At 47.1% G+C, this 23,145-nt stretch overlaps 1 protein-coding gene across 39 annotated transcripts in view; it reads right to left on the reverse strand.

Annotated features, from left to right (window-relative positions):
• The window catches only part of SORBS1 (sorbin and SH3 domain containing 1), a 249,691-nt gene that overhangs the window by 101,180 nt on the left and 125,366 nt on the right, over positions 1 to 23,145 (reverse strand). For 12 of the 39 annotated variants that reach the window (XM_054503066.2, XM_054503065.2, XM_054503058.2 and 9 more), the window contains 3 exons: positions 19,632 to 19,760; positions 9,416 to 9,442; positions 9,187 to 9,299 (listed from right to left, as the gene is read on the reverse strand). In XM_054503066.2, coding sequence (XP_054359041.1) covers positions 9,187 to 9,299; positions 9,416 to 9,442; positions 19,632 to 19,760 — 269 coding nt within the window. Of the gene's footprint in view, positions 1 to 1,699; positions 2,069 to 2,676; positions 3,394 to 9,186; positions 9,300 to 9,415; positions 9,443 to 19,631; positions 19,761 to 21,781; positions 21,878 to 23,145 lie in introns of all 39 variants that reach the window. The other 27 variants (XM_054503045.2, XM_063670015.1, XM_054503044.2 and 24 more) reach the window with 8 other exon arrangements.

Below are 23,145 nucleotides of genomic sequence, written 5' to 3' on the forward strand. Positions count from 1 at the left end.
GCTTCTGAATTCTAAGTTCAGCTGAAGGTAGAGGGGAATAGATCACGGAACCATCTAGCATTTTTCTCCAATGGGACTGAGCTGCAAAATTCAAAGCTAGAAGGATATCCAAGCCCATGGGCCACATTGGGCCTGGTGCTGACCTAACTACACTGCACAGCACTAGAGATCTCAGAACAGGCCCCAGCTCAGGACGTAACGGTTCCCAGCTTTGATGTGTTTGATGCCTCATTATAATTTATCTAATAAGCCAAATAAAAAGTTTCCTTCCTGATTTCTGCATGACTGGCTTCAGCTTAACAAGCCATTTGGAACAGTTTTGCAGGCATACATCTTTACACAAAGGGATGTCAGTAAACGCTTAGTTCCATCAGCCAATTGCATGACCCACTACATGACTTTATCTCAAAATGTAGGGTGTGCATCTGAAACCCCTGAGCATTTGCTACCAAGTGAGATTCCTAGGCTCTTCTCCAGACCCACTCAGTCAGAAATTCTAGGAGTATAACCTGAGGGTGACGATTTAAACAAGCCTCCCTGATCCTCAGATGATCCCATGTACACAAAGCTTGAGAAGTGACCTCCTACTCCAAAAATCCCTTTGAGAACAAGGCCCTGACTCATGGTTGTACCCAGGGTACTTAGCAGAATGCCTAGATCATGGCAGAAACTCAATGATGAATTGTTAACTAACCAGTTACTTGCTTTTGAGTGACCCTGGCCCTCATTTGCCAGGCAAGTCCTCAACAACATAGCTAACATTCACTAGGCACCTTCTCTATGTCAAGCCCCATAACAGGAACTTTAACACTCGATCCTACTGAACCCACAGAGCCCTGTGAGTAGATTCACGTATTCCCATATTACAACTCGCAATGAAGTTATCAGATTCTCTCAATTCCCAGGTCTCCTAAGGAAAAAGGAGACCCAAGCACTTTGACTCAGCTTTTTCTCTAAGCAGTTGGGCTTTCCCGGCTGTGATGGGAACTCATTCCCCCACCCACAGGATGGGACCTGAGGCATCAGGGCCCTTTGACTTCCTGTGACCACTGGTGCACTGTTTTGCCACAAAGGCTCCTGGGACCTTCTCCTCAGGGGCCCTAGCAATTGCCTGCCTTTTGAGGTAAAAGTCCTAACATTTCTACAGGGCTTTCAGACCCACTTGCTCACTTAAACCCAACTCTCTCACAAAAAAAAAAAAAAAAAAAAAAATTCCCGGTCTCTGTCATTTCTGTATACTACAGAGAGTTTATTTACTCACTAGGTCAACAAGAAAATCTCTTCCTCCCCAAGATCTCCCTGCTCCCTGGCAAGTAGCACCCACCACGCCTGCCGTTGCTTTTCCCCATAATTCTTCAGCTTTCCTCAGCTCTCCACATGACCCCCCGCCTGGCCTGTGAAAAGCATGGCCAGTCAACATAAAGGCCACAGATGTCGTCTTTTGAGGGAGAAAGATGTGCATTCCCAACAGGACAGAGCAGACGAGGCACTGCAGAGATGGGGCACAGCCCCGAAAGACCCAGGGAAGACACACGGGAAGCATGCACGCTAGTGACAGGGGACACGGCTCCAGTCATCACACAGGCACAGCGGCAGCCAGTGCTGTCCTCAGAGCTCAGTGCTTCAGTGAGAAAGGGAATGTGACTGCTGGGAGGAGACATTCAGAAAAGCCGTGAGGAGGGGAGTCCGGCAAGCTTACGGTACTCGAAACAGCTCCCGTGAGGTCAGGCTCCGAGACTCTGCGGAGGTCCTCCGGGGCAGGAGGGACCAGCGGAGGTGGTGGTGAGAAGGATGGTGGCGTCTGGCTAATGGGGGCAAAGGAGCCAGAGGCGCGGGCTGGCTGGCTGTGGTGGGGCCACCTCTGCAGATGAGGGGGAATGAAATCATCTAGAGTCGGGAAGGTCAGAGGTGAGGCGGCAGAGGCGGTCGCTGGGATTGTGGGGACGCAGCCAAGATGCCCCAGAGGTGCTGGAGGTCTGGCAGTGCCTTCTTGCCCTCTGTCAGTATTAACCAGGTAGAGAGGGACAACTATTACCTCCGGCTGGGCTGCACTGGAGGAAGTGGCATCCTGTGGAAATAAGGGGGTTGTTATGGAAAGGGGTATGATATAAGAATTCCATATTGAAACGGTTGAGAGTGGGCATGCAGTGAGGTACTCTGAGAAATATTTAATCAGTGCCCTTTCCTCAGAGTACATGAGACAGTCGGAGCTGGCCAGCTGGCCTTCTGACACTCCATGACACAGAGGGAACCCCATCCAACTCCGCTTTTCATCCATCTATTTTTGAATCCTTTTAACACTTTATGAGAGAGAAAGAGAGAAGAACAGAACAGGCAGGCAGGCTGTGTTTAACCCCACAACACCACCATAGAGCCTAAAAGCTTGGGAGTAAATACAATTTCTTTGGCACCTTGTAATAAAACATGAACAATGAGTTTCTCACCATGTTATTAGTCTCTGGATTCCACGCTCCAGCATACTTACACATTGACAGAAAAGAGAGACAGACAAAGAGAGTACTGTGCTGAGAGGTTCAGATAGAAGAATTCGGGATTCAAGCCACAACAACATTAATGAGGAAAGGGAGGGTAGGGCAGCCCAGTGAACAATGAGCTGCTCGCATCAGTTTGGAAAGAGACAGTAGAGAAGACACACAAACATTCCTAATTTCTTGCCTTGGCTGGATAACTCGGCTGCAAAAGGTAAGATTCTTTGCTCTTCCGGTTTTCGGGATCAGAGGTAACCCGGGGGCCTAGCACAGGTGGTCTCACATCTGGGAACGAAGCCCGAGTCCCCAGGGAAGGACTCTCGCCACGGTTAACGGCATCTTTACGGATGTCAAAGAATAGCTTGGGAGGGTCAGGAGGAGGAGCAGGGGGTGGTTTTCCTGTGCCGGCTGTGCGGGAGACAAGGCCGGGAGCCGGTGCTCGGGTGCCTGCAGCCTCCGAGGGAGTGCCTTCGGCAGGGTCACGTGCAACACGAGAGGAGTTTTCTGACGCCGCCAGGCAAATGTTATTGGATAAACAAGGTACATATAAGCTGCTGACCTTTTTAATCCCAACTGCCTCATGACATGGGTTAGAGCTCACATTCTTATGATAAACTGTCCTGGTGGCTGCATAGCGCTGCTGGGGTTGGGATGAAGCACTGGGCAATGTGGAGTCCGGAAGCAAGGAACCAGGGCACACCACACCTTTGGGAGCCGATTCAGCTGCCAGGAGGACAGAGCTGGGCTGGGGTTGTGAGGGGTTCTGCTGGCTGGGGGTGGCAAGTGGGACATAAGGCTTTGGTGAGCTCAGGTAGAGGGAATCCTTGTAGGTATTGTGGATGGTGGGGGACTGCCATGCAAAGCGGTCCTTTTGAAGGAGAGGAGGGCGTGGGGCAGAGAGAACCTTTAGCAATATTTTCAAGATATGTTATCAAACAGGGAAAAAAGAAAGAGGAGGGGAAATGGAAAGAAGGACGATCATTAGAAATGACAGCATAACATGATCCAAGCAAAAACAATTCTTAACACGTTTTTCAGCACATCCTCAGGTTAGACTCCTGGTAGTATCCACAATTCTCTCTAAGTGAAGCCAAAGACTGAATCCCACTCACCTGGAGAGGTAGGCCTGACTCTCCTTTGCATCCAGAGAGGCTGAGCCCAGCCCATAGCAGGCCACATGCTACATCAATTGTGACACCAATCCTTGGCTGACTGCATCTTTATTAGACATCCTGACTCAAGAAGGGAGCCAAGTGAACTAAACACCAGTGGGAGAAGTCCCAAAGCCCCCAACTCCCTCTCAAACCTCCTTCCCTCAAGATTTATCTTTGAGCCTTTGGCCTTAGAAGTTTATGTTCACTGGAACTCTTTTGAGTGCCTTTCATTCTTTTCCTTTAGGAAAAGGAGAACTGGAAGAACTGTCCTTGTTTGTGTTCACAGGAGACAGATGTCTTAATTGAGTCACTGAGATTTAGCACTCAATTCCATAAGCATAACAAATTAACACGCCCTAAGAAGAGAATGCTAAGGATTTTTGAATACACATGTGCTCTTTTCTCAGAGGAAAGAATTTGATGAAGCTAATTATTAGAAGGAAGACAAGCATGAGATTAAAAGCACACAGTCTCCCATTTTTGATGTACACAAAAAAGGGGACCAGGCAATGAAGGACTGAATTGGCCTCTACCGGATTGGACTGTGCCTAGTTTCTCAAAATCTAGCCCCATGCCCATCTCACCCAGCCTACCACCACACAAAGGGAATCAGCCCCAGAGGTAAATGATCAGCCTCAGATTCACAGCTTAAGCCCAAAGCTCTGGTTGCAGGTCCAGAGGCTCACACAGCATCCCTCTCTTCTCAACACTGCTCCTCTTTGGGTCTCAGTGGAGAAGAGGGTCAGGAAATGGGGTGACCCTCCAGTCTGATCCTCATGTCAACAAGAGTCATCTGCCAATCTGCAGCTCAACTGGGAATTAGACTATGAGATGAGGAAACTTCATTTTGCTAGATTTTCTTTTGTTTTGTTTGTTTTGAGATGGAATCTCGCTCTGTCGCCCAGGCAGGACTGCCGTGGCGCGATCTCGGCTCACTGCAACCTCCGCCTCCCGGGTTCAAGTGATTCTCCTGCCTCAGCCTCCCAAGTAGCTGAGACTATAGGCACATGCCACCACGCCCGGCTAATTTTTTGTATTTTTAGTACAGACGGGGTTTCACCATGTTAGCCAGGATGGTCTCGATCTCCTGACCTCGTGATCTGCCCACCTTGGCCTCCCAAAGTGCTGGGATTACAGGAGTGAGCCATCGCACCTGCACCTGGCCTAGATTTTCTTTAATGGCTTCTTTTTTTTTTTTTTTTTTGAGACGTAGTCTCACTCTGTCACCCAGGCTGGAGTGCAGTGGCACGATCTCGGCTCACTGCAACCTCCGCCTCCCAAGTTCAAGCAATTCTCCTGCTTCAGCCTCCCGAGTAGCTGGGACTACAAGCACATGTCACCACACCCAGCTAATTTTTTGTATTTTTAGTAGAGACGGGGTTTCACCATGCTGGCCAGGATGGTCTTGAGCTCCTGACCTTGTGATCCACCTGCCTCGGCCTCTCAAAGTGCTGGGATAACAGGCATGAATGGCTCCTATTTTTAAAGATATCCCAGTTCTAGAAGAAAACCAGAACTTTCCTCCAAATTACACAAGTGAAGTATATTAGAGTTTGATCAATATCGGTAAGTGAATTCTGACCAAAAATGGGGAGGGTGCAAGATCTGGGTCTATTTTGAATTGATTTTTCCTTTTATTTCATTCTTTTTTTTTTTTTTTTGAGATGTAGTCTCACCCTGTTGCCCAGGCTAGAGTGCGATGGTGTGACCTTGGCTCCGTCTCCCAAGTTCAAGCAATTCTCCTGCCTCAGCCTCCTGAGTAGCTGAGACTATAGGTCCGTGCCACCACACCCAACTAATTTTTGTATTTTTAGTAGAGATGAGTTTTCACCATGTTGGCCAGGCTGGTCTTGAACTCCTGACCTCAAGTGATCTGCCCTCCTTGGCCTCCCAAAGTGCTGGGATTACAGGTGTGAGCCACCTTCCGTGGCCAATTTTATTTCATTCTTTTTTTTTTTTTTTTTTTTTTTTTTGAGACGAAGTCTCAGTCTTGTCACCCCAGCTGGAGTGCAATGGCACAATCTTGGCTCACTGCAACCTCTGCCTCCCAGGTTCAAGCGATTCTCCTGCCTCAGCCTACTGAGTAGCTAGGATTATAGGTGCCTGCTATCACACCTGGCTAATTTTTGTATTTTTTTTTTTAGTAAAGACAGGGTTTCACCATGTTGGCCAGACTGGTCTCGAACTCGTGACCTCAGGCGATCCACCCACCTCAGCCTCCGAAAGTGCTGGGATTACAGGCATGAGCCACTGCGCCTGGCCTATTTCATTCTTATATTTGTGGCATACAGGTGGCAAGAAGAAAGAATGTTAGAAAGGGTGAATAGGTGAAAAATATTTAAAAGTTGTATGGGTTAGGCACTGTGGCTTAAGCCTGTAATCCCAGCACTTTGGAAGACCAAGGCAGAAGGACCACTTGAGTCTGAGACCAGCCTGGGCAATACAGTGAGACTCTGTCTCTACAAAAAATTTAAAAAAGAAATAGCCAGGTGTGGTGGCACACAACTGTAACCCCAGCTACTAAGGAGGCTGAGGAGGGAAGATTGCTTGAGCCCAGGAGGTCAAGGCTGCAGTAAGCTGTGATGGCACCTCTGCACTCCAGCCTAGGTGACAGAGCACGACTGTCAAAAAAAAAAAAAAAGTTTTTTGAGTCCGGATTAGAACATCAACCCAGAAACAGTAAATAACCTATTCTTTAAACTCAGTTTTCAAGGCACACATAAGCTCATTGGAGAAGCAGCTCATTTGGATACGCTTGACTAATTCAATGCCTATCCTTTCCACAGGGCACCCATGGCAGTGCCAGTGAATATGCACCAGCCAAAAAAACCAAAACGAATAGCCCCTCTCTAGTATTCAGCAACAGCAAAAGCTTTCAGGTGAACTCACTTGATTTCAGTGAACATGTTTACAGACTAAACGATTCTAGAAACAAAACACTTGGGGTAGCACGCACCAAAGGGACTGGCGGGTATGCTGATAATGGCAGTAGGGAGGTAAGCAAAAGATCATTTTGATTTGAGCTCAGATTTACTTTTACTTTCAGCTCAAATGTCCCATATGTGATTTCTGCTTCTCCAAAGATAGAAATCAGCTTCAGTGAGTTTCTAACTTATTTTGGCTCTAGCCATTTATGGTGCCAGGGATGCATTACATCAGGCATGAGCCTTCCCAGGGCCTTGACCCTGTAGAGAGGACGCTTCCCCAGAGCATCAACAGTGCACTCAGATCCAAAGGTCTCCTGCCCTGGGGCTTCTTTTAGTCCTGAAGAAGAAAGGGGATAGGCACAGTGACTTTACATGCAGGGAACTACTTTTTGTTGTAAACACTGTAGGAACCACACAGGCAGTCTGCATTCTGCCCAGTTGGCTATAAATGAAATTCTATTTATCTTTTCAGAAGGTGGGTCAGTGAAAATATGAGGCTTCTGGAAAATCCTGGTATGTTTATAGTTTATACAGTTCCATAAACTACCAATTCCCTCGTCTAAGCCAGTGCATACTTACAGCTCTGGCAATCACTATATAGACAAGAAGTCATGTTTCCATTCAGAAAACACACCTAAGAGGTAATGCGTGACCTAAAAGTTCCTGAAATTTGAATGGCTGATTTTACATTGAATATGCAGGATAAAACCTCTTTGTGAGCAATTTACCAGGTTCCTTAAAGAGAACCCCAGTAAAAAGAAAATTCTTGGATAGTGACAGATAAGAAAACATACTTTGTAAAAGATATTATAGGATGTTCACCCTTACAAACCTCTTGAAGGCAATGTTTCACACAGTGATCTGAACACCATGGAGATGCTCAATAGAGCTGTGTTAAATAAATTTTAAAAGAATTTTTATTTACTTCACATGCTTTTAAAATTGTCTTTTCAAAAGAGCTGCTTAAGAAGCCAAAAAGAATTACTGAGTTACCCTTTGAATTAAGTCACTGATAGTAGAAGAGGACATGCTTCTAAATTTGCTTTGAATTAATCAGCACTCTTTCTTGATCTGCATAGAGCTGATGGCATTCATTCTTGAGATGGCTGAAAAGAAGTATGTCTGCCACAGGCAGCACATTTATACACTGTGAAAGGGTTTAGGGATGGGAAAACCATGGCACGTCATTTACCGGACAAGTGACCTCCCCAGTCCCTCTGTCTAATGAGGACTTCAAAAAGCCAGGCTCATTCGCAGCTCCTGGTTCTAACCAGTGACCCAGGATGCATATGGCTGTACCTAGGGAGGCAAGTCATAGCAGGTGGCAGAAAGGATAAATGTGTTTGTTGCTCAGCATACAAGGCAGTCAATTAAGCAACCAATTCCACACTGAGGAGGATAAGCATCTGTAGAGAGGGAGAAAAACATCATCTCTGATTCAGCTTCATTTCAGCAGCAAGTGCCTTTTTACATCCTCACAACAGGAACCAGAGGATCATTGGAGAAGTGGGGTGGGAACTAGGAAGGACCTGCAGAATTTCCAGACTCCTTGTGAGTTCGGGGAACACCTTCACAGAAGGAAGCCACGGGGAAGCGGACCACACAAGGAACACATTTCTGCAATAGTTTTTGAGCAGCACAGCTTCCTTTAAGAGAAAGGACTAGGCTAGGTGTGGTGTCTCACACCCATAATCCCAACACTTTGGGAAGCCAAGGTGGGACAGTGGCTTGAGGCCAGCCGTTGGAGGCTTCAGTGAGCTATGATGACATCATTGCACTCTGGCCTGGGCAACAGATAGAGACCCTGTCTTAAAAAAAGAGAGAGGAAGAGAGAAAGAGAGAGAGGGGAGAGAGACAGGGGAGAGAAAGAGAGAGAGAGGAGGAGTAGTCGATTCCACAGATGTGGCTCCTGTATGCAAAAATGTTCATCACAGATCACCTAAATTAAAACATGGTCTATTCCCTTCATCAAAATGACAAAGTAACAACAGGAGAGGGAAGGAAGAAAAGATCAGGAAAGCCACCTAGGGGGAAAGACTTAAGCAAAAGTATCCTTACTCCATTTGTACAGCTTTGGGGGATTTTCTTTTGTAGGATACAGCCGGGCTGTACTGCCATCCATTTTGCCTGTTCCTGGGCTGCTGGACTTAAGGCCTGGCCACAGCTACCTGATCTTAATCTGTAAGGATACTGTTGCTGGAGTTCTTACAGCACCATCTCCAGAAAACAACTGGAATAAACACAAGATGCATTCTTCTCTTGAATATTACACTCTAAAGAATTTTTTTGAAAAACATGTCAGACCTTTTTCCTACGTATCCAAGGCTAAATGAATTCCCTCTTTCAGAACACTTCTACATACAGAACAAACCTAAATAGGCATCAAGGCCTATTTCCAACACCCTGGTACAGACCAACCTCATTCCATGCCTCTGCTCCCCTTGACCCCAACTTTCCCTTAGCTAGGTCCTTGCAGAGCCTATCCAGAGTTGTCCAAAAGCTTGAAACCTATTCCGTTATCCAGTTGGGGAAGCAGGAAGTCACCAGTCTAAGTTAAGAGACTCAAGAACAGGTACCACGCACCAGTCCCCACCCTGCCCTTGGGCACATGCCTACCTGGGACTTGTCGGAAGGAAGGTTGGGATGCACACTTCTGTAGCCCTTGGCAGCGAGTGAAGAGGGCTGGGCATTTCCATTGGCATCAGCACTGGAAGAAAGCCTCCACTCATCTGAGAAATAGGGAGGAAAAAACCTCTCACTCACAGGGAATAACTCCCTGGTTCCCCTGTAACTCCGGGGTCCTTGGTAGAAGGCCAGAAAGGTGAGAATGCAAGAGAAGCCATACCTGCTGAAGAAGGCTCTGGCTCCAGACCTACACGTGGTGCAGAAAGGATGAAAACAAGAAAAGGGGAAAAACAGAAATGGTTACATTTGCAGGAAACAAGCATGGAACTGCATAGAAGGTTGAAAATCCAGCACCCCGTTGTTTGACACAAAATGCCCTCAGTCACGATGGCCTGATTACCATAGGAACCCACTCGAAACCATGATGTGCTCACAGGCACTGACCTTTGAAAATACAAGGCTCACATTCACAGGGATGAAGAAACAATTGTTACTTGACATTCTTATTTTACAGACAAAAAGGCAACAGAATTCTCTACTGTCCAGTCTCTACTCACTGACTCTCATTCCCCTTCCTCGAGCCTGCTGTGGGCTCAGAATGACCACTCCCAACCAACTAACAGGCCCAGGAGAGAGAGAAGTGGATAAACACTTTTTCCAGGGGTGCTGGTGCTGGACTAAGGGGCAGAACATGACTTAAGCTGGGAGGTATCTGCTGCGATAAAGACTTTTTTTTTCTCCCTCCCTGCTTTTCTTCTTTCCATTAAATGAGCCACATAAACATTTCAAAATCTAATCACCCTTCCTGAGTGTTCATCACATCACAAAGCACCCTTGTCTCCCTTCAGCCTTCCCAGCCACTGCCTGATGCATTTCAGCCATCCTAAACTTCTAGTTTGATCCACATAGCACATAGCACCATGAGGCAGCAGAGTGCAGTGGTTACAAGCCTGACTGGAAAGGCAACTGGGCCTCAATTCATATCCTGGGTCTACCACCTAAGGGTTCTATGACCCCGGGCAAGTTATAAGCCTCAGTTTGCCCATCTGAAAAACGGAGATAATGATATGCCTGTTTTATAAGTGTTGTTAATAAGAACATTTATGTATGCAAAATGCCTACCACAGTGCCTGGCAAAGCTCAGAAAATGTTTGCTATTTATCATCTTCTGTATCATCTCTTGTCTCTACTCTCTATCCTTGATCTAACCCAGGGGTCCACAGACTTTCTTCTATAGAGGGCCAGATAGTAAATATTTTAGGTTTTATGGGCCATATGGTCTCAGATGCAACTACTTGGCTCTGCTATTGTAGGACAAAGGCAGCCACAGATGATATGTAAATGAATGAGCATGGCTGTGTTCCAACAAACCTTTATTTATGGACACTAAAATCTGAATTTCATAAAATTTTCATGTGACATACAATACCATTCTTCTTTTGATTTTTCTTTCAACCATTAAAAAATGTAAAAGCCATTCTTAGCTCGAGGGCTGTATAAAAAAAGGCACAGGCCAGATTCCACTCACAGCCACGGTTTGCCAATCCCTAATCTAGCCAAGCCTTAACCCCTTGTTCTCCCAGGCTGCCTCCTCTTGACTCACCATGTAGAGAAAGAGGGACTAATACTGCAGTCTCACTGCCCAATCCTCCATTTCAATGTGGGTCCCTCAGGAGCTAGACATGGGCTTTCCAGATGCCAAGTTGAGATTTACAGACATTTACCGAACACCTCTCTAAGTGCCACTGTGAGTCACTGTTACGCCCATTTAGTTTTAGTTCAGTGTACACAACAACTCTGTGAAGTAGGTAATCACTCTCCTTCATGGATGAGGAAACAGAGAGGCCAACTGACTTGCCCAAAGTCACACAGCCAGGAAGTGACAAAGCAGTCAGCCCAAGTCTCCAGAATCCAAACCTAGCACTCTGCCTACCACCCCCACAGCCACCAGCCTCCCATCAGCCACGAAGTGGATGCTATGCTTCAGAGAGGTGGTGGGAGCCAAAAAGAGCTGGAGCAGAAGGCAAGGTAGGGTAAAGGTTCCGAGTGATTGGCATTCACGTATAGCAGTGGTGTGGCTGCATCAGGGCTTGCTGAAACACAGGTGGCTGGGGCTGGATCTCGGCACTTCTGATGCAGTAAGTGTGAGGTGAGGCCCAAGAATCTGCATTACTAACAAGTTTGCAGGTGATGCTGAGACTGCCAGTCCGTAACCGACACCTGGAGAACCACTGATAAGAGGCACACTCAAAAACATCCTTATTCTGGAAAACTAGCTGTATCCATTTTATTTTTTCCCCTTTAAAACAGTTTTTAAATTTAGCTACATATTCTTTTAGCAGGTTGCCTGTTACATTTCTGCCACTTCCTTACAGACAATTCACTGCCATTTGTCTTCTCCACCCCACAAAAACTGCATGCAGTCGGCCCTCCATATCCACGGATTCTGCATCTGTGAATTCAACCAACCGTGGATCAAATATTGGGGGAAAAAACACAAAATAAGAAAACAATAATAATACAACATTAAAAAAATACAGAACAACAACTATTTACATAGCACTTAGGTATTACAAGTAATCTAGAGATTATTTAAAATACACAGGAGAATGTGCATAGGTTATGTACAAATACAATGCCATTTTATATAAGGGACTTGAGCATCCTCAGATTTTGGTATCTGTGACGGTCCTGGAACCAATCACTGGCAGATACCAAGGGACAACCGTAGTTGGGAAAGGTACAGGACATGTGTTTTGCTCACATTACTGCAATGTACCGGCTTGTATGACCAGGAGCAAGTTCACTAGCCATGCTAAATTTTACTTTTCTCATCTATAAAATATAATCCTTACCCCATACTCCTCACAGGGAGTATGATTCTTTGATTCTCTCCAATCGAAGAATTGGAGAATCTTTGAGAATCAAAGATCAGGTACATGAAAGTACCTCTGAGTGCACCACACTCCCTGTCGCATCCAGACGGCTCCCTGGCCCAGAGCTCCCCTCACTCCTGGCAGGCCCTTAAACACCTGGTGACATGCCGTGACAATGGTCCACTTCTTCCCTCATAGCTATCACTTTTACCGTTCCATCCTCTTTACTAAGTTGCTATTTCTAGTCCACCTTTGTTAAATAAGTCTATCAAATTTATTAGATTTATGCATATACTAACGTCAACAGGTTCTGAGTGAAGAGCTATCTAATGAAGGATGTAAACTTCGTACATGGAATTGGGGACACATTATTTTGCCCACTTTCTGGTTCTCAGTTGGGTTGGTTCTATTCAAGTGACACTAGGAAACAGCTATGTCATGGAAAGCTGAAATGTGAACTGTTCTTCCAAACCTCCAGGTATCATGAACGGATCATCACTGTGACATAAGATTGCCTAGTTTCAGCCCTGAGTCTCTATCTTGCTAACTGCATATCCTGCGGCAAATGACCTGGCCACATCTGTGAAATGGAGATAATATCTACCTCTTTTGAATCATGAGGACTAAATGAAAGTATTTGGCATAAAGCATGTGCTTTGCAAAATCACAATTCAAAGCATAAGGGGGGAAAAAAGCCATGGACAAAAATGAGCATTGTTGATCTCTGCCATGTGATAAATAGCTTTAAGAACAAGATCCTTAGGGATAGATCCACTTTTTCTTCTCATTCCAAGTCTTTAAAACTGTTCCCCTTCCCCTACCCCAAAAAGGCAGTTCCCAGGACCTCTTAAATGTTCCTCTCTTCCTTGTTAAAGGAGAGCTGTATTTCTGACATCTTATCATCCTTCATCTATTACCTCATCTTCTGAACCTGGAAGGTTGGTAGCAGCCCAGGGCCATTTGTGCCTGTGTGCAGAAGTATGAAATTTTGCACACATGATCATCCATTATTAACTCCTCATTGAAGAGACTGTCAAAATGCTTCTTTCAATAAACGTTACCTTAGAGCTCCCAAGGTCGGGGGAGTGCCTCAGAAAGTTGGATCCTAGAGAGCTTTTGCAGTCCTGAGAGACCCACCCTTTCTGCAAGAAGCATAATTTACTTTGCCTTATCTTTTCCTCCAGCTGTTCTTTATTTGCAATCTTTTCTGGCCTGTGGCTGTAGCCTCCTGATATTTTATTTTATCTCATCTCATTCTATGCTAATTTCATTATGACTTGTTTTAAAGTCTTTTGCTGATCAGTCAATTCTTCTTGGGATCTTAGGATAATTTTCACTGAGTGAGTCTTGATGTGTTCTGGTAAGAGTATTTAAGAGGTAGATGACAGGTGTTAATAGTAAGTCTAAGGGTGTTCCAAATCTTATTTGTGTTTATTTTGTAGTCCTACTGTACAGTAGAGAATTTAACTTTATCCAAAAAGAGATCTGGCGTTGGCCCTCAGCTTCTGGGATGTAATCTCTGAGCTCCTGGAAAGTCATGCCTGATAGGAGTGACTTTGTTTATCTGGGGCTTTGAGTCACACCAATTATGTGACTTGGGGTGGGGGCTTTGAGCCACCAGGAGCTCAATCGATTAAGAAGTTGGACTGGAGATTGAGATCTGCCCTGTGGGCAGTGGATCATGCTTATGTAATGGAGCCATGGTAAAAACGCTGAACACAAAGGCTCGGGTACAGTTCCTGGTTGAAAATGCTCTGAGAACACTGTCACACATCACTGCTGGGAAATAATATGTCCTGACTCTCCACGCAGAGTAGGCAACAGAAGCTCCGCATTTGGTACCTTTTCCAGGCTCCAGCCTATGCGCATATTCTCTTGCCTTTTTTAATCTGTATCCTTTCCCTATAATAAACCATAACCCGGAGTGTAGCAGCTTTCAGTAAGTTGTGTGAGTCCCTCCAGCATTGTACCAAACCTGAGACTGGTTTTGGGAATCCCCTGAACTTGCAGCTGGTGTCAGAAGGGAGGGTGCACTCTTGTGAGGACTTTTCCCTCCAACTTCTCAGCTGGCCCTAATTCTCACACATGTACTCATCAAAAAGACTCTAATTTAATGGAGGTACAGGGTACCTTTAATTGCTTCAATGTTAACCTTCTTATGGTATCTTTTTGCTACTGCCATTCCTGGAGAGCAAATGTGACAGTCAAAACCAGAGGAAATAATTTGACTGCAGGTCCAAGAATCTTTACGTCCAAAGCTAACTTTGCATTCAAGAATCAGGCAGTAAGGACTGGAGCCAACTGGTACAGAATTAACAAAATATAAGGGCTGAACTGGACCCTGGCATCTAAGTCAGAACACAGGAATTGATATATCAAGCCACAAGATCTTTAGACTATACCAGACAGAAAGCTTGGTAACACACCCACCACCAGCTCAGGCTCCCTGTCTGGAGTGAAAACACCCTGACCTGGGACATGATCTGAACCAACATGGCCAACGCTCAGACCTGGTGTGGCAATGAGGTCAGGAGGCAGGGATAAGGTGTTGAGGTTTCTCCTGGGGGCAGGGAGTCGGTACTAAGATTACTGCCATTCCTTTCAGATGGTACTGATCCAAAAACCAAGGTCCACATTCAGAGATGAGGAGGCTGATCAGGAAGCTGTGGTCAGGGATCTTGAGTTAAGCCACCACTTGAATGGAGGAGTCTGGAGAATGAGTGTTAACTGGGCAATTTCAAGGGCTCTCTCTGTCATTCCACCCCCGAGAATGTCTCCATTCTCTCAAAGTTCATGTGGATGCAGATGGCTTCCAAATCCACACATTGGACTCCAAATTTCCAAATTCTCATTAGAAACATTCTCCTGGAAGTCCTTCTCTTGCCAAGAAACTCAACATGTCAAAAGATGGAATTCAACATTCTTTTCAGCACTCTTCACAAATCCCCCCATCTCCATGAGTGCCACAATTACTCTCCTAGCCAACCAGGGAAGACATCTCCTGGGCCACATGGAGTCTTACCTCTCTGTGGTCCTTAAATACATCACAAGAAGCCCTGGTCATTTCATTCTCCAAAAGACACTTTGACCCTCAGCCTCTGCTCTTCACTCCCATTGCCACCATGCTAGGGGTGAGGCCCTCATGGCTTCAAACTGAAATTATTTCAAATCTTTAACAAGCCTCTTGACCTGCAGGAACTAGAATGGTTACTCTTAAAAAGCACTTGCTTTGGGCCTGTGTCAAATGCTTGACATGAAAGAGCTCATTTAGCTGGGTGTGGTGGCTCACGCCTGTAATCCCAACACTTTGGGAGGCCAAGGCGGGCGGATCATAAGGTCAGGAGTTCGAGACCAGCCTGGCCAACACAGTGAAACCCGGTCTCTACTAAAAATACAAAAAAAAAAAAATTAGCCAGATGTGGTGGCACACACCTATAGTCCCAGCTACTTGGGAGGCTGAGGCAAGAGAATCGCTTGAACCCAGGAGGCAGAGGTTGCAGCGAGCTGAGATCGTACCACTGCACTCCAGCCTGAGTAACAGAGTGAGACTCCATCTCAAAAAATAAAAAAAAAAATAAAAAGAAAGAGCTCATTTAATCTCAACAACTCTGTTATGGTCATCTCCAATTTACAAATAAGGCAACTGAAGCCCTGTAAGGTGGAGTAATTTGTCCATATCACAAAGAGAGTAAGTGGCAGTGCTCAGCCTCAGTAGAGAACTGTGTGAAACCAGAACTATATCATCTCTCCCAGGTGAGGGGGTTGGGACAAGGACTAGAAATAGGGTGCACTGCTGAAATGTGGGTATCAGGGGGCCAGGTAGGGACTGGAGCTTCCAGTCCAGGCAAATAATCAGCAACCTGGACACCTATAGGCATTGAAGAAGGTGGCAAACAGGGCGCAAGTCAGAGAGGAAGCAGACAGAGCAGCTGGGGGACAAATGCCGTCCCTGGTGAGAAGGGAGGGAGCCAGACACCATCTGACATTAGCTATCTGCAAAGGCATTGGGAGTAGGAAGCAATCCTTGGCAAGAGCCATCCACTGCCTCACACTTGGGCTCCCAGTCCAGACTGGGCTTGGCTGTCTGCAAATACCGCTGAAAACTGTTTTTATGAAGCCAGGGAAGGCCCAGGAGCTCCTAGGCCCCAGGATAGGACAATAGACTGGTATGGACCAGCAAGTTGTCAATCTGGAGGTTGACATAGACACTGTCAGAGTCAAGAGCCAGCAGGATGCTAGCCAATAGGTAGCAAGGTAAGGGGACAAGATTCCCATTCCTGAATTGTCTATACTCACATTCTCATTTTTTTTTTTCTTTTTGAGATAGAATCTTGCTCTGTCTTCCATGCTGGAGTGCAGTGGTGTGATCTCACTCACTGCAACTTTCACCTCCCGGGTTCAAGCAATTCTCCTGCCTCAGCCTCCCAAGTAGCTGGTATTACAGGGGTGCAACACCATGCTTGGCTGATTTTTGTATTTTTAGTAGAGATGGGGTTTCACCATGTTGGCCAGGCTGGTCTCAAACTTCTGGCCCCAACTGATCTGCCCACCTCGGCCTCCCAAAGTGCTGGGATTACAGGTGTGAGCCACTGCGCCCGGCTTACTGACATCCTCTTTTAAGCCCACTCCCCAGTGTTAACTCATTCTAGTCTGCTTTGTATATTTAATGAGCATGTGGGGTTTTTTTGTTTCCTCTACTCAAACCCAGTTTGTTCCTTTACATCCAAACTGCCCTCCTGTACCATCTTAAATTTATCACCAATCAAAGGGATTCCATTTGTGTTAGGCTAATTTCCAAACTTCCTAAGGTCACAGAGCATTCTGGAGCTAGAAAGGCTTGGAAAGCATCTGGCCCAAGTTCCTCGTACTTGATATGGACTCAAAGCCACTAGGACTTACCCACAGCCCGAAAGGAAGATGGATGACTACAAGTCCACACCTGACTCCTCTTGCAACGTACTGCCTTTTGCCCTCACCTAATGCACCTAGAATTGCTCTCTTTTCCTCCTTTCTCATCACAATTCCAAGTGACTCACTCAGCACCTGGCACATAGATAATGCTGAATGAATGTATGCTTATTTGGATTCGATGATCTCAGTTCACAAAGATGAATTTACTGTAAGGTGTGAATGACTGATAACTATCCCTTAATTCTTCCGAGTACAGTATTTGCATTTTAAAACAATCTGATGATGGTTTGGTGAAAAAGATGTGGTGAAGTTTCTTTTCACCAAATTAGCTGGTAGAAATATGTAAGACATAAACGTATTTTGGGACAAGAGAGTGTTTCCAAAAGTGCCTCAAATCCACACACGGGGCCGGGCATGGTGGCTCACACCTGTAATCCCAGCACTTTGCCAGGCCGAGGCAGGTGGATCACTTGAGCCTACGAGTTCAACACCAACCTGGGCAACATGGAGAAACTCTGTCTCTACAAAAAATGCAAAAATTAGCCAAGTGTGGTGGCGTGCACCTCAGCATCTTGGGAGGCTGAGGTGGGAGGACGGATTGAGCCCAGGAGGCCGAGGCTGCAGCAAGCCATGATTACATCACTGTACTCCAAGCTGGGCAAGAGAGTAAACCCTGTCTCAAAAAAACAAAACGAAACAGAAAAAAAAACAAATCCACACACGGTACTGGTAGCACAGGCGTGCACCTGGTGGGCATTGTGTTCTACGTCAATGCCACACTGTAACCACTAGAGGGAGCTCCAGGCTCCCTCTCCACCACCTCCATTTGCTGCCAGAGGACGGGACAGCTGGTTTGTAAGGTTATTTGACTGGGCCAGGGGACTGCACATAAAGCCTTTCTCTTTGCATCATCACTTAGGATTCTCTCTTCTCCAAATGCTCTCTAGCTTGGGAGTGGGTCGTCCCAGTTAGGCTTGGAGAGGCTGGATGAGGTTAGCCTTAGAATAAAATAACTTTGCCTTCTCTCCTCACCCCCACCTTTCCAGCGGGTCAGGAGTCAGGGCTGGGCTCAGGGATGCAGGACCAAGAAGCTACTCTGTTGACTTTTAGGGCTGTGGGCTGCTCGGGCCTGCCCTCAGCCTAAAGATAAAGAAGCCCTCACGGGACCAACATCACCAGAAAGGGGTTTGTGCTCAAACCCTAGCCTGGCCTCATCCACCAGCATGTGCCCCGGCACCTGTTATGGGTAGCTGGGAAGGAAGAAAGTCAGTTTCCAGGACGCTAGGTCTGGCCATTTCCATCCTACATATCATATCTGTCTGATCACAACACACCACTCCCGCTGCACCAGAAGGGTCTGCATACCCTACTGCCTAGCCTCTCTGGTCCCAAGGGAATGGTCCTCCCCTCCATTCCATTTCTCCCTCCCTTTCCTTTAAGAAAGCAAGCTCCCATCCCCTACAGCAGCAGCTCTCAGATGTGGTCCTTGCACTAGCAGCATCGGCATGAACCTGTCAGAAATGCGAACCTTCAGACCCTATCTCAGACCTGCAAGTGGGAACCCTACATTCTAAAACTCCGGGCTGGGGCCCAGCAACCTACCTTTTTACTCCAAGTGATTCTGATGCAGCTAAAGTGTGAAAGTCACTGCCCTACAGAGTGGAGAGGTGCTGTCTCACCCTAAACTAACTGTGCCTGATCTCGAAGTCAGCATTTGCCAACTACCAGAATACTTGGGCTGTGCAAAGTCGTCTCTGGAGAGGCCAAAATAATCTAATCATAATCAAATAGCAGCTAACATCTAACAGTCTATTCCATGCCACCAGGCATGATACACAGCACTTCATACACTTCTTCCTCACAATAATCCTATGAGGCAGATGCAATTATCAACCCCATTCTACAGTTCATTAGGATTGAGAGAGAGTGAATAACTCGACCAAAATCGCACAGCTGACAGGTGGTGGGGACAGGGTGTGCACAGAGATCTACCCAGTTCTGAAGTCCCAGTTCTAAACCTCAATACCTCAGGTTTCCCAAGTGATGGGTTAAGGTGGGGAGATGGGCTTCATGTGGCTTCTTTGATCTCCCTTTGCTCCTAGTTTACACTGGGCCTTTGAACTACTCTCCTGATCCTGCTCCCGCAGCTGGCTGGTGGCCAATCCCAGGCCTGAGCCCTCCCCACCTCTGCTTTTCCAGGAGCAAGGTCACTGAGTCATCCACACTTCTCAGTCTCCCCTGGCTGCACCTCCAGCCCAGCCTGGACAGGTCACAGTGAACCTCTAAGGAAGCAGGGATGAGCTCTGAGAAGCCCAACCTCTAGCCCATCGCACCGCTTACTTACCCCCCATGCCCTAAGCTATTTCAGTCTGCATGAGAGCAGTCTGCAGAGCACTGGCTCTGGTCACAGGATGACCTGCTCAGTCAAAGCTAACATAAAGTGTGGTTATTGCTGTGCCTTCATCTGCAGCATGTGACTGTCAGTTTGAGGCTTTGACCACTACCCATCCAAAGGATTTGACTGTCCCAGGGGACCCTAAGAGAACCCAGAGGTATCTGATGAACTCACACCCTCCTGAGTAAAAACACCAGAGCCTCCTCCCGCCCCTCCCAGGTGGCTTTGAACAGCTTTCCCTAGCTTTCTCGCACCTGGTTTGCTTTCGTGTTGCGGGGTTTCCTGAGGGCTCGCAGGGCTACTGCTTGGGGTTTCCCTGTAGGAAGACGAGGCCCGGAGAGTCACTGCTCCCTTCCCAGTGCAGATTTTTGTAGGATCCATGTCTGAAAAGAAAAGGTCCAAAATTGAAGACTGAATCCAAGACTCCTGAAGGATTAAAGGACAGTTGGTTAGCAAATTGTTACAGCCGGGGAATGAGATGAACCTGGTTACAGCCACGCGAAGTCTTTGAACACTTGTGGTCAATGAAATTAATCTGTGGGTGGTGGAGAGGGGCAAGTTTTCAGAGGTTTACTGTGCATCATGAAGTTAGGGGAACATGACGGCAATGATGAGTTCTGAGTAAATGGATGAGTTATACTATCAGCTGAAAACATTTCAAAATGAAAGCAGGTTTATTCCTTTTATTAAATGAAGTTTAGGTTGGTGAGCAGACTTCTGACCAGTTAGTAAGGCACAGTTCAAGAAAGAGTTTATGAAAGATGTTTCAAGCTTCCAGACCGTACTTCTCATTGAAGACCAAGTTGGCAACTAAGGAAGTGGGGGGGTGGTTCCATGGAGAACAACTACCCCTTGCAGTTTTCCAGTGGGAAAAGGAAAAGCAAATCTTGGATCAGCAAGTCAAGACTCCCGAAATGCTGAGACAGAAGGATATGCTGCCTGGCAAGAAAGCTCACGAGTGACAGCCTCACTTTCCAAACGTAACAAAACTCACAGCAACAAAAACGACTCAGAAGGCTAAATCCTTCAATGAGCAGTGTCCACCGCGCCTCAGCTGTCTTCACAGGGTCCTGGCGTCTCCTACAGTTTCACTAGGGCCTAATAACAGACCCGGGTCAACTTTGAGAGTTTCCTTGAGAAAGATTTCAAAATACGCTTCAAAAGATCTGAATGCCATCCTGCAGGAAATCAGTCACGGAGGCAGGGAACCGGGGCAGACCACACAGTTCTGGGAGGCACACGCACTGAGTGTTTCTTTATGTGCAGCTGAGCTATGCAGAACGCCACAGTTTTGTTTTGTTTTCAAATTGCTCACAGCTTAGATCCCTGACCTAAAATTGTTACAGTTAGGATTACAGGTTGACAATTCAGGGTGTGTGTCTGGGCAGGATGTGAGTTCAGACATCCAACTCATCCCCATTCCCGTCCGAGGGCAGAGAGAAGCAAAGCCTCTTCTCTCCTTCCTTTCCACGCCAGCAGCCCCCTTCCAACAACTCAGGGAGAATGATCACTAGCGTCAGACAAGGGAATGGACCTGCCTCGTCAGCACCTCTTGTATTGAACACAATGCACGAAACGCACAATGTGTGGCGGGGCAAGCGTCAGCCTTGGAGAGCATCTGACTTATCCAACTCTATCAAGAGGCTAAGCGACTGATGTCACCAAACTATTGGGAAAACTGGTTCACAGTCACTTCAAAAGGATGAGGGGCACACTGATGGATGCAGCCCATCCATAGGTTCCTGGACACACAGCCCAGTTACTTCTGAAAGCGCCACTGGATAAAGTACTGTGTAGGCCTCATGTGTCCCACTTTGTAGAGAAGGAAGCGATGAGCCAGAGCTGACATCTGAACTGTACTCCCCCACCCTCTGGAGGGGAGAGGCAGGAAGTGGCTGCAGGTAAAATTGGGGAAGGCAAAGGGGATGCTCTGGGATGGCCTGGTGAGCATCAGAGGCGAATCTAGGTTGGGCACCTAAGGGCAGCTGCTTCAAATTCAGCTGAGTTCAGAGGTTCTCTGTGAGACCAGGTTAATTCTCAGGGAGACTGCAGTTTTTGCTAAAGAACTGGGAGTTGGAAACCTCCAGGGAGAGCCTAGGATGTCCATGCACCTCAGACCCATCCCAAAGGGAAAGATGAGCCTCCAGATTGACCCTCCTCCTAAAGAAAAGAGGGGCAAGGCCTCTGTCCTCGGTTCTTCCCCACATTCGCTGGCTCCCAGGAAAATGCACACACACATTCACATACACAGAGGAAGGAAGGAAGCAAGCTGAGGAAGTGAGACGGAATGCCTCCTAAACATGCAACGATTCAGCTCAAAGTGCGTGTTAGAAGAAAAGAAGAAAGGAAAACCATGCCATGATCTGCTCACAATTAGAGAAAATCAACCGACCCAAGGAGATACCTGTAGGGAGAACTAGGCCTGAGGCGTTTTTCACTGTCTTCACAGGAATGATTTTAACAGCAGAAATAGAGCGTGCGCGTAAAGGGTCGGCAGTTGCTGAAAACACAAAAGGGTAAATGGTGCATCCAGAAAGAACATTTGGGAAACACTCAGGCAGTTGAGGAACTGGGCAGGGACAATAGGAGGAAGTCGCCCACACAACAAGAACAATACAAAGGGCAGTAGATGCAGTAATTAAAAATAACCTGCTTTCTCTCTTTAGAGTTCTAGGCCAAGACAACAGACCCCTCCCCTCCAACTATTACCCAAATACAGCTGGTCAGTGTTGATCGGTGCCTCCTGCCACACCAGGAGCTTGCCAAGGCTCTGGACAAAGATTTACAGAGGCACACAGATGGCCTGGCAAACAGAGGAAGGGGAGAGCACTCAGGGTCCACAGGGCCTCTTGGGAGAATGCTGGGGAGTGGGTTCCGAGGAGGAGGGCTGTGGCCCATGGGCTCCAGATGAGTGGAAGAACGAAGGAATGAGATCGTGAGTTGCCTGGTCCCTTCAGCCATCAGAGCTACTTCCCCCATAGCATAACTTCCGGGGTCTTGTGCCTGCTCCGACAATTGTAGCCCTCTGGCCCCAAGCAAAACAGAGCCCCCATCTGTTAAACAGCAGATGGCCTTGCTCAAACCCACCCTTTCCTGGTCAGGAGGTGCCAAGTGTCCAAGTGCATATGTAGTCTGTGGGCAGCACCCAAGTGCACAGCCCAGAACCCCAATGCCCAGCTGAGCTAAGGCAGAGCAGGGATGCCTGCCTGGGACGTGGTGAAGGCTACCACTTGAACATCCTGGGTGCTCAAACTTATCTATCTTCAGGGTCTCTGGGCTCCCTGCCTGCCCAGATTCTGTAATCTCATGGTAGGCACGTTCCCTAACTCTCCTCACACTGAGCCTGTTGTGAGGCCTCCCCTCGTCCTCTCTTTCAAGGGCAGCACATAAAGAGGGATGGGAGCTCTGTGTGAAGGTGCCAGAGTCGACTGTGGCCACAGATCTACAGAAACACAACAGGTAGGGCTGTCTGGGAACAAGACCGCCCTGCAGTCAGCATTGTGTTGATGAGCCCATCAAGGCAACAGAAAGGAGGCATGTCGGCCAGAGACAGTGCACCTTCCAGTCCATCCTGCTGTCAGCTCACCTCATAAGGCATGGGGCAGTCACACGGCGCCTGGCCATCAATGACTAGGTTGCCAACGACGCTACTGCATGGATTAAGACACAAATGTGCTCTCACAGCATCCTCCTGTCTGCTCCACCTGGGAGATGGGCTTGGGGGAGACTTTTGTAACCATTTTCAGAGGAAGAAGCAAGAGGCTCAGT

The sequence above is a fragment of the Pongo pygmaeus genome, chromosome 8 (assembly GCF_028885625.2).
Source record: "Pongo pygmaeus isolate AG05252 chromosome 8, NHGRI_mPonPyg2-v2.0_pri, whole genome shotgun sequence".
NCBI classification, from domain to species: Eukaryota; Metazoa; Chordata; class Mammalia; order Primates; family Hominidae; genus Pongo; species Pongo pygmaeus.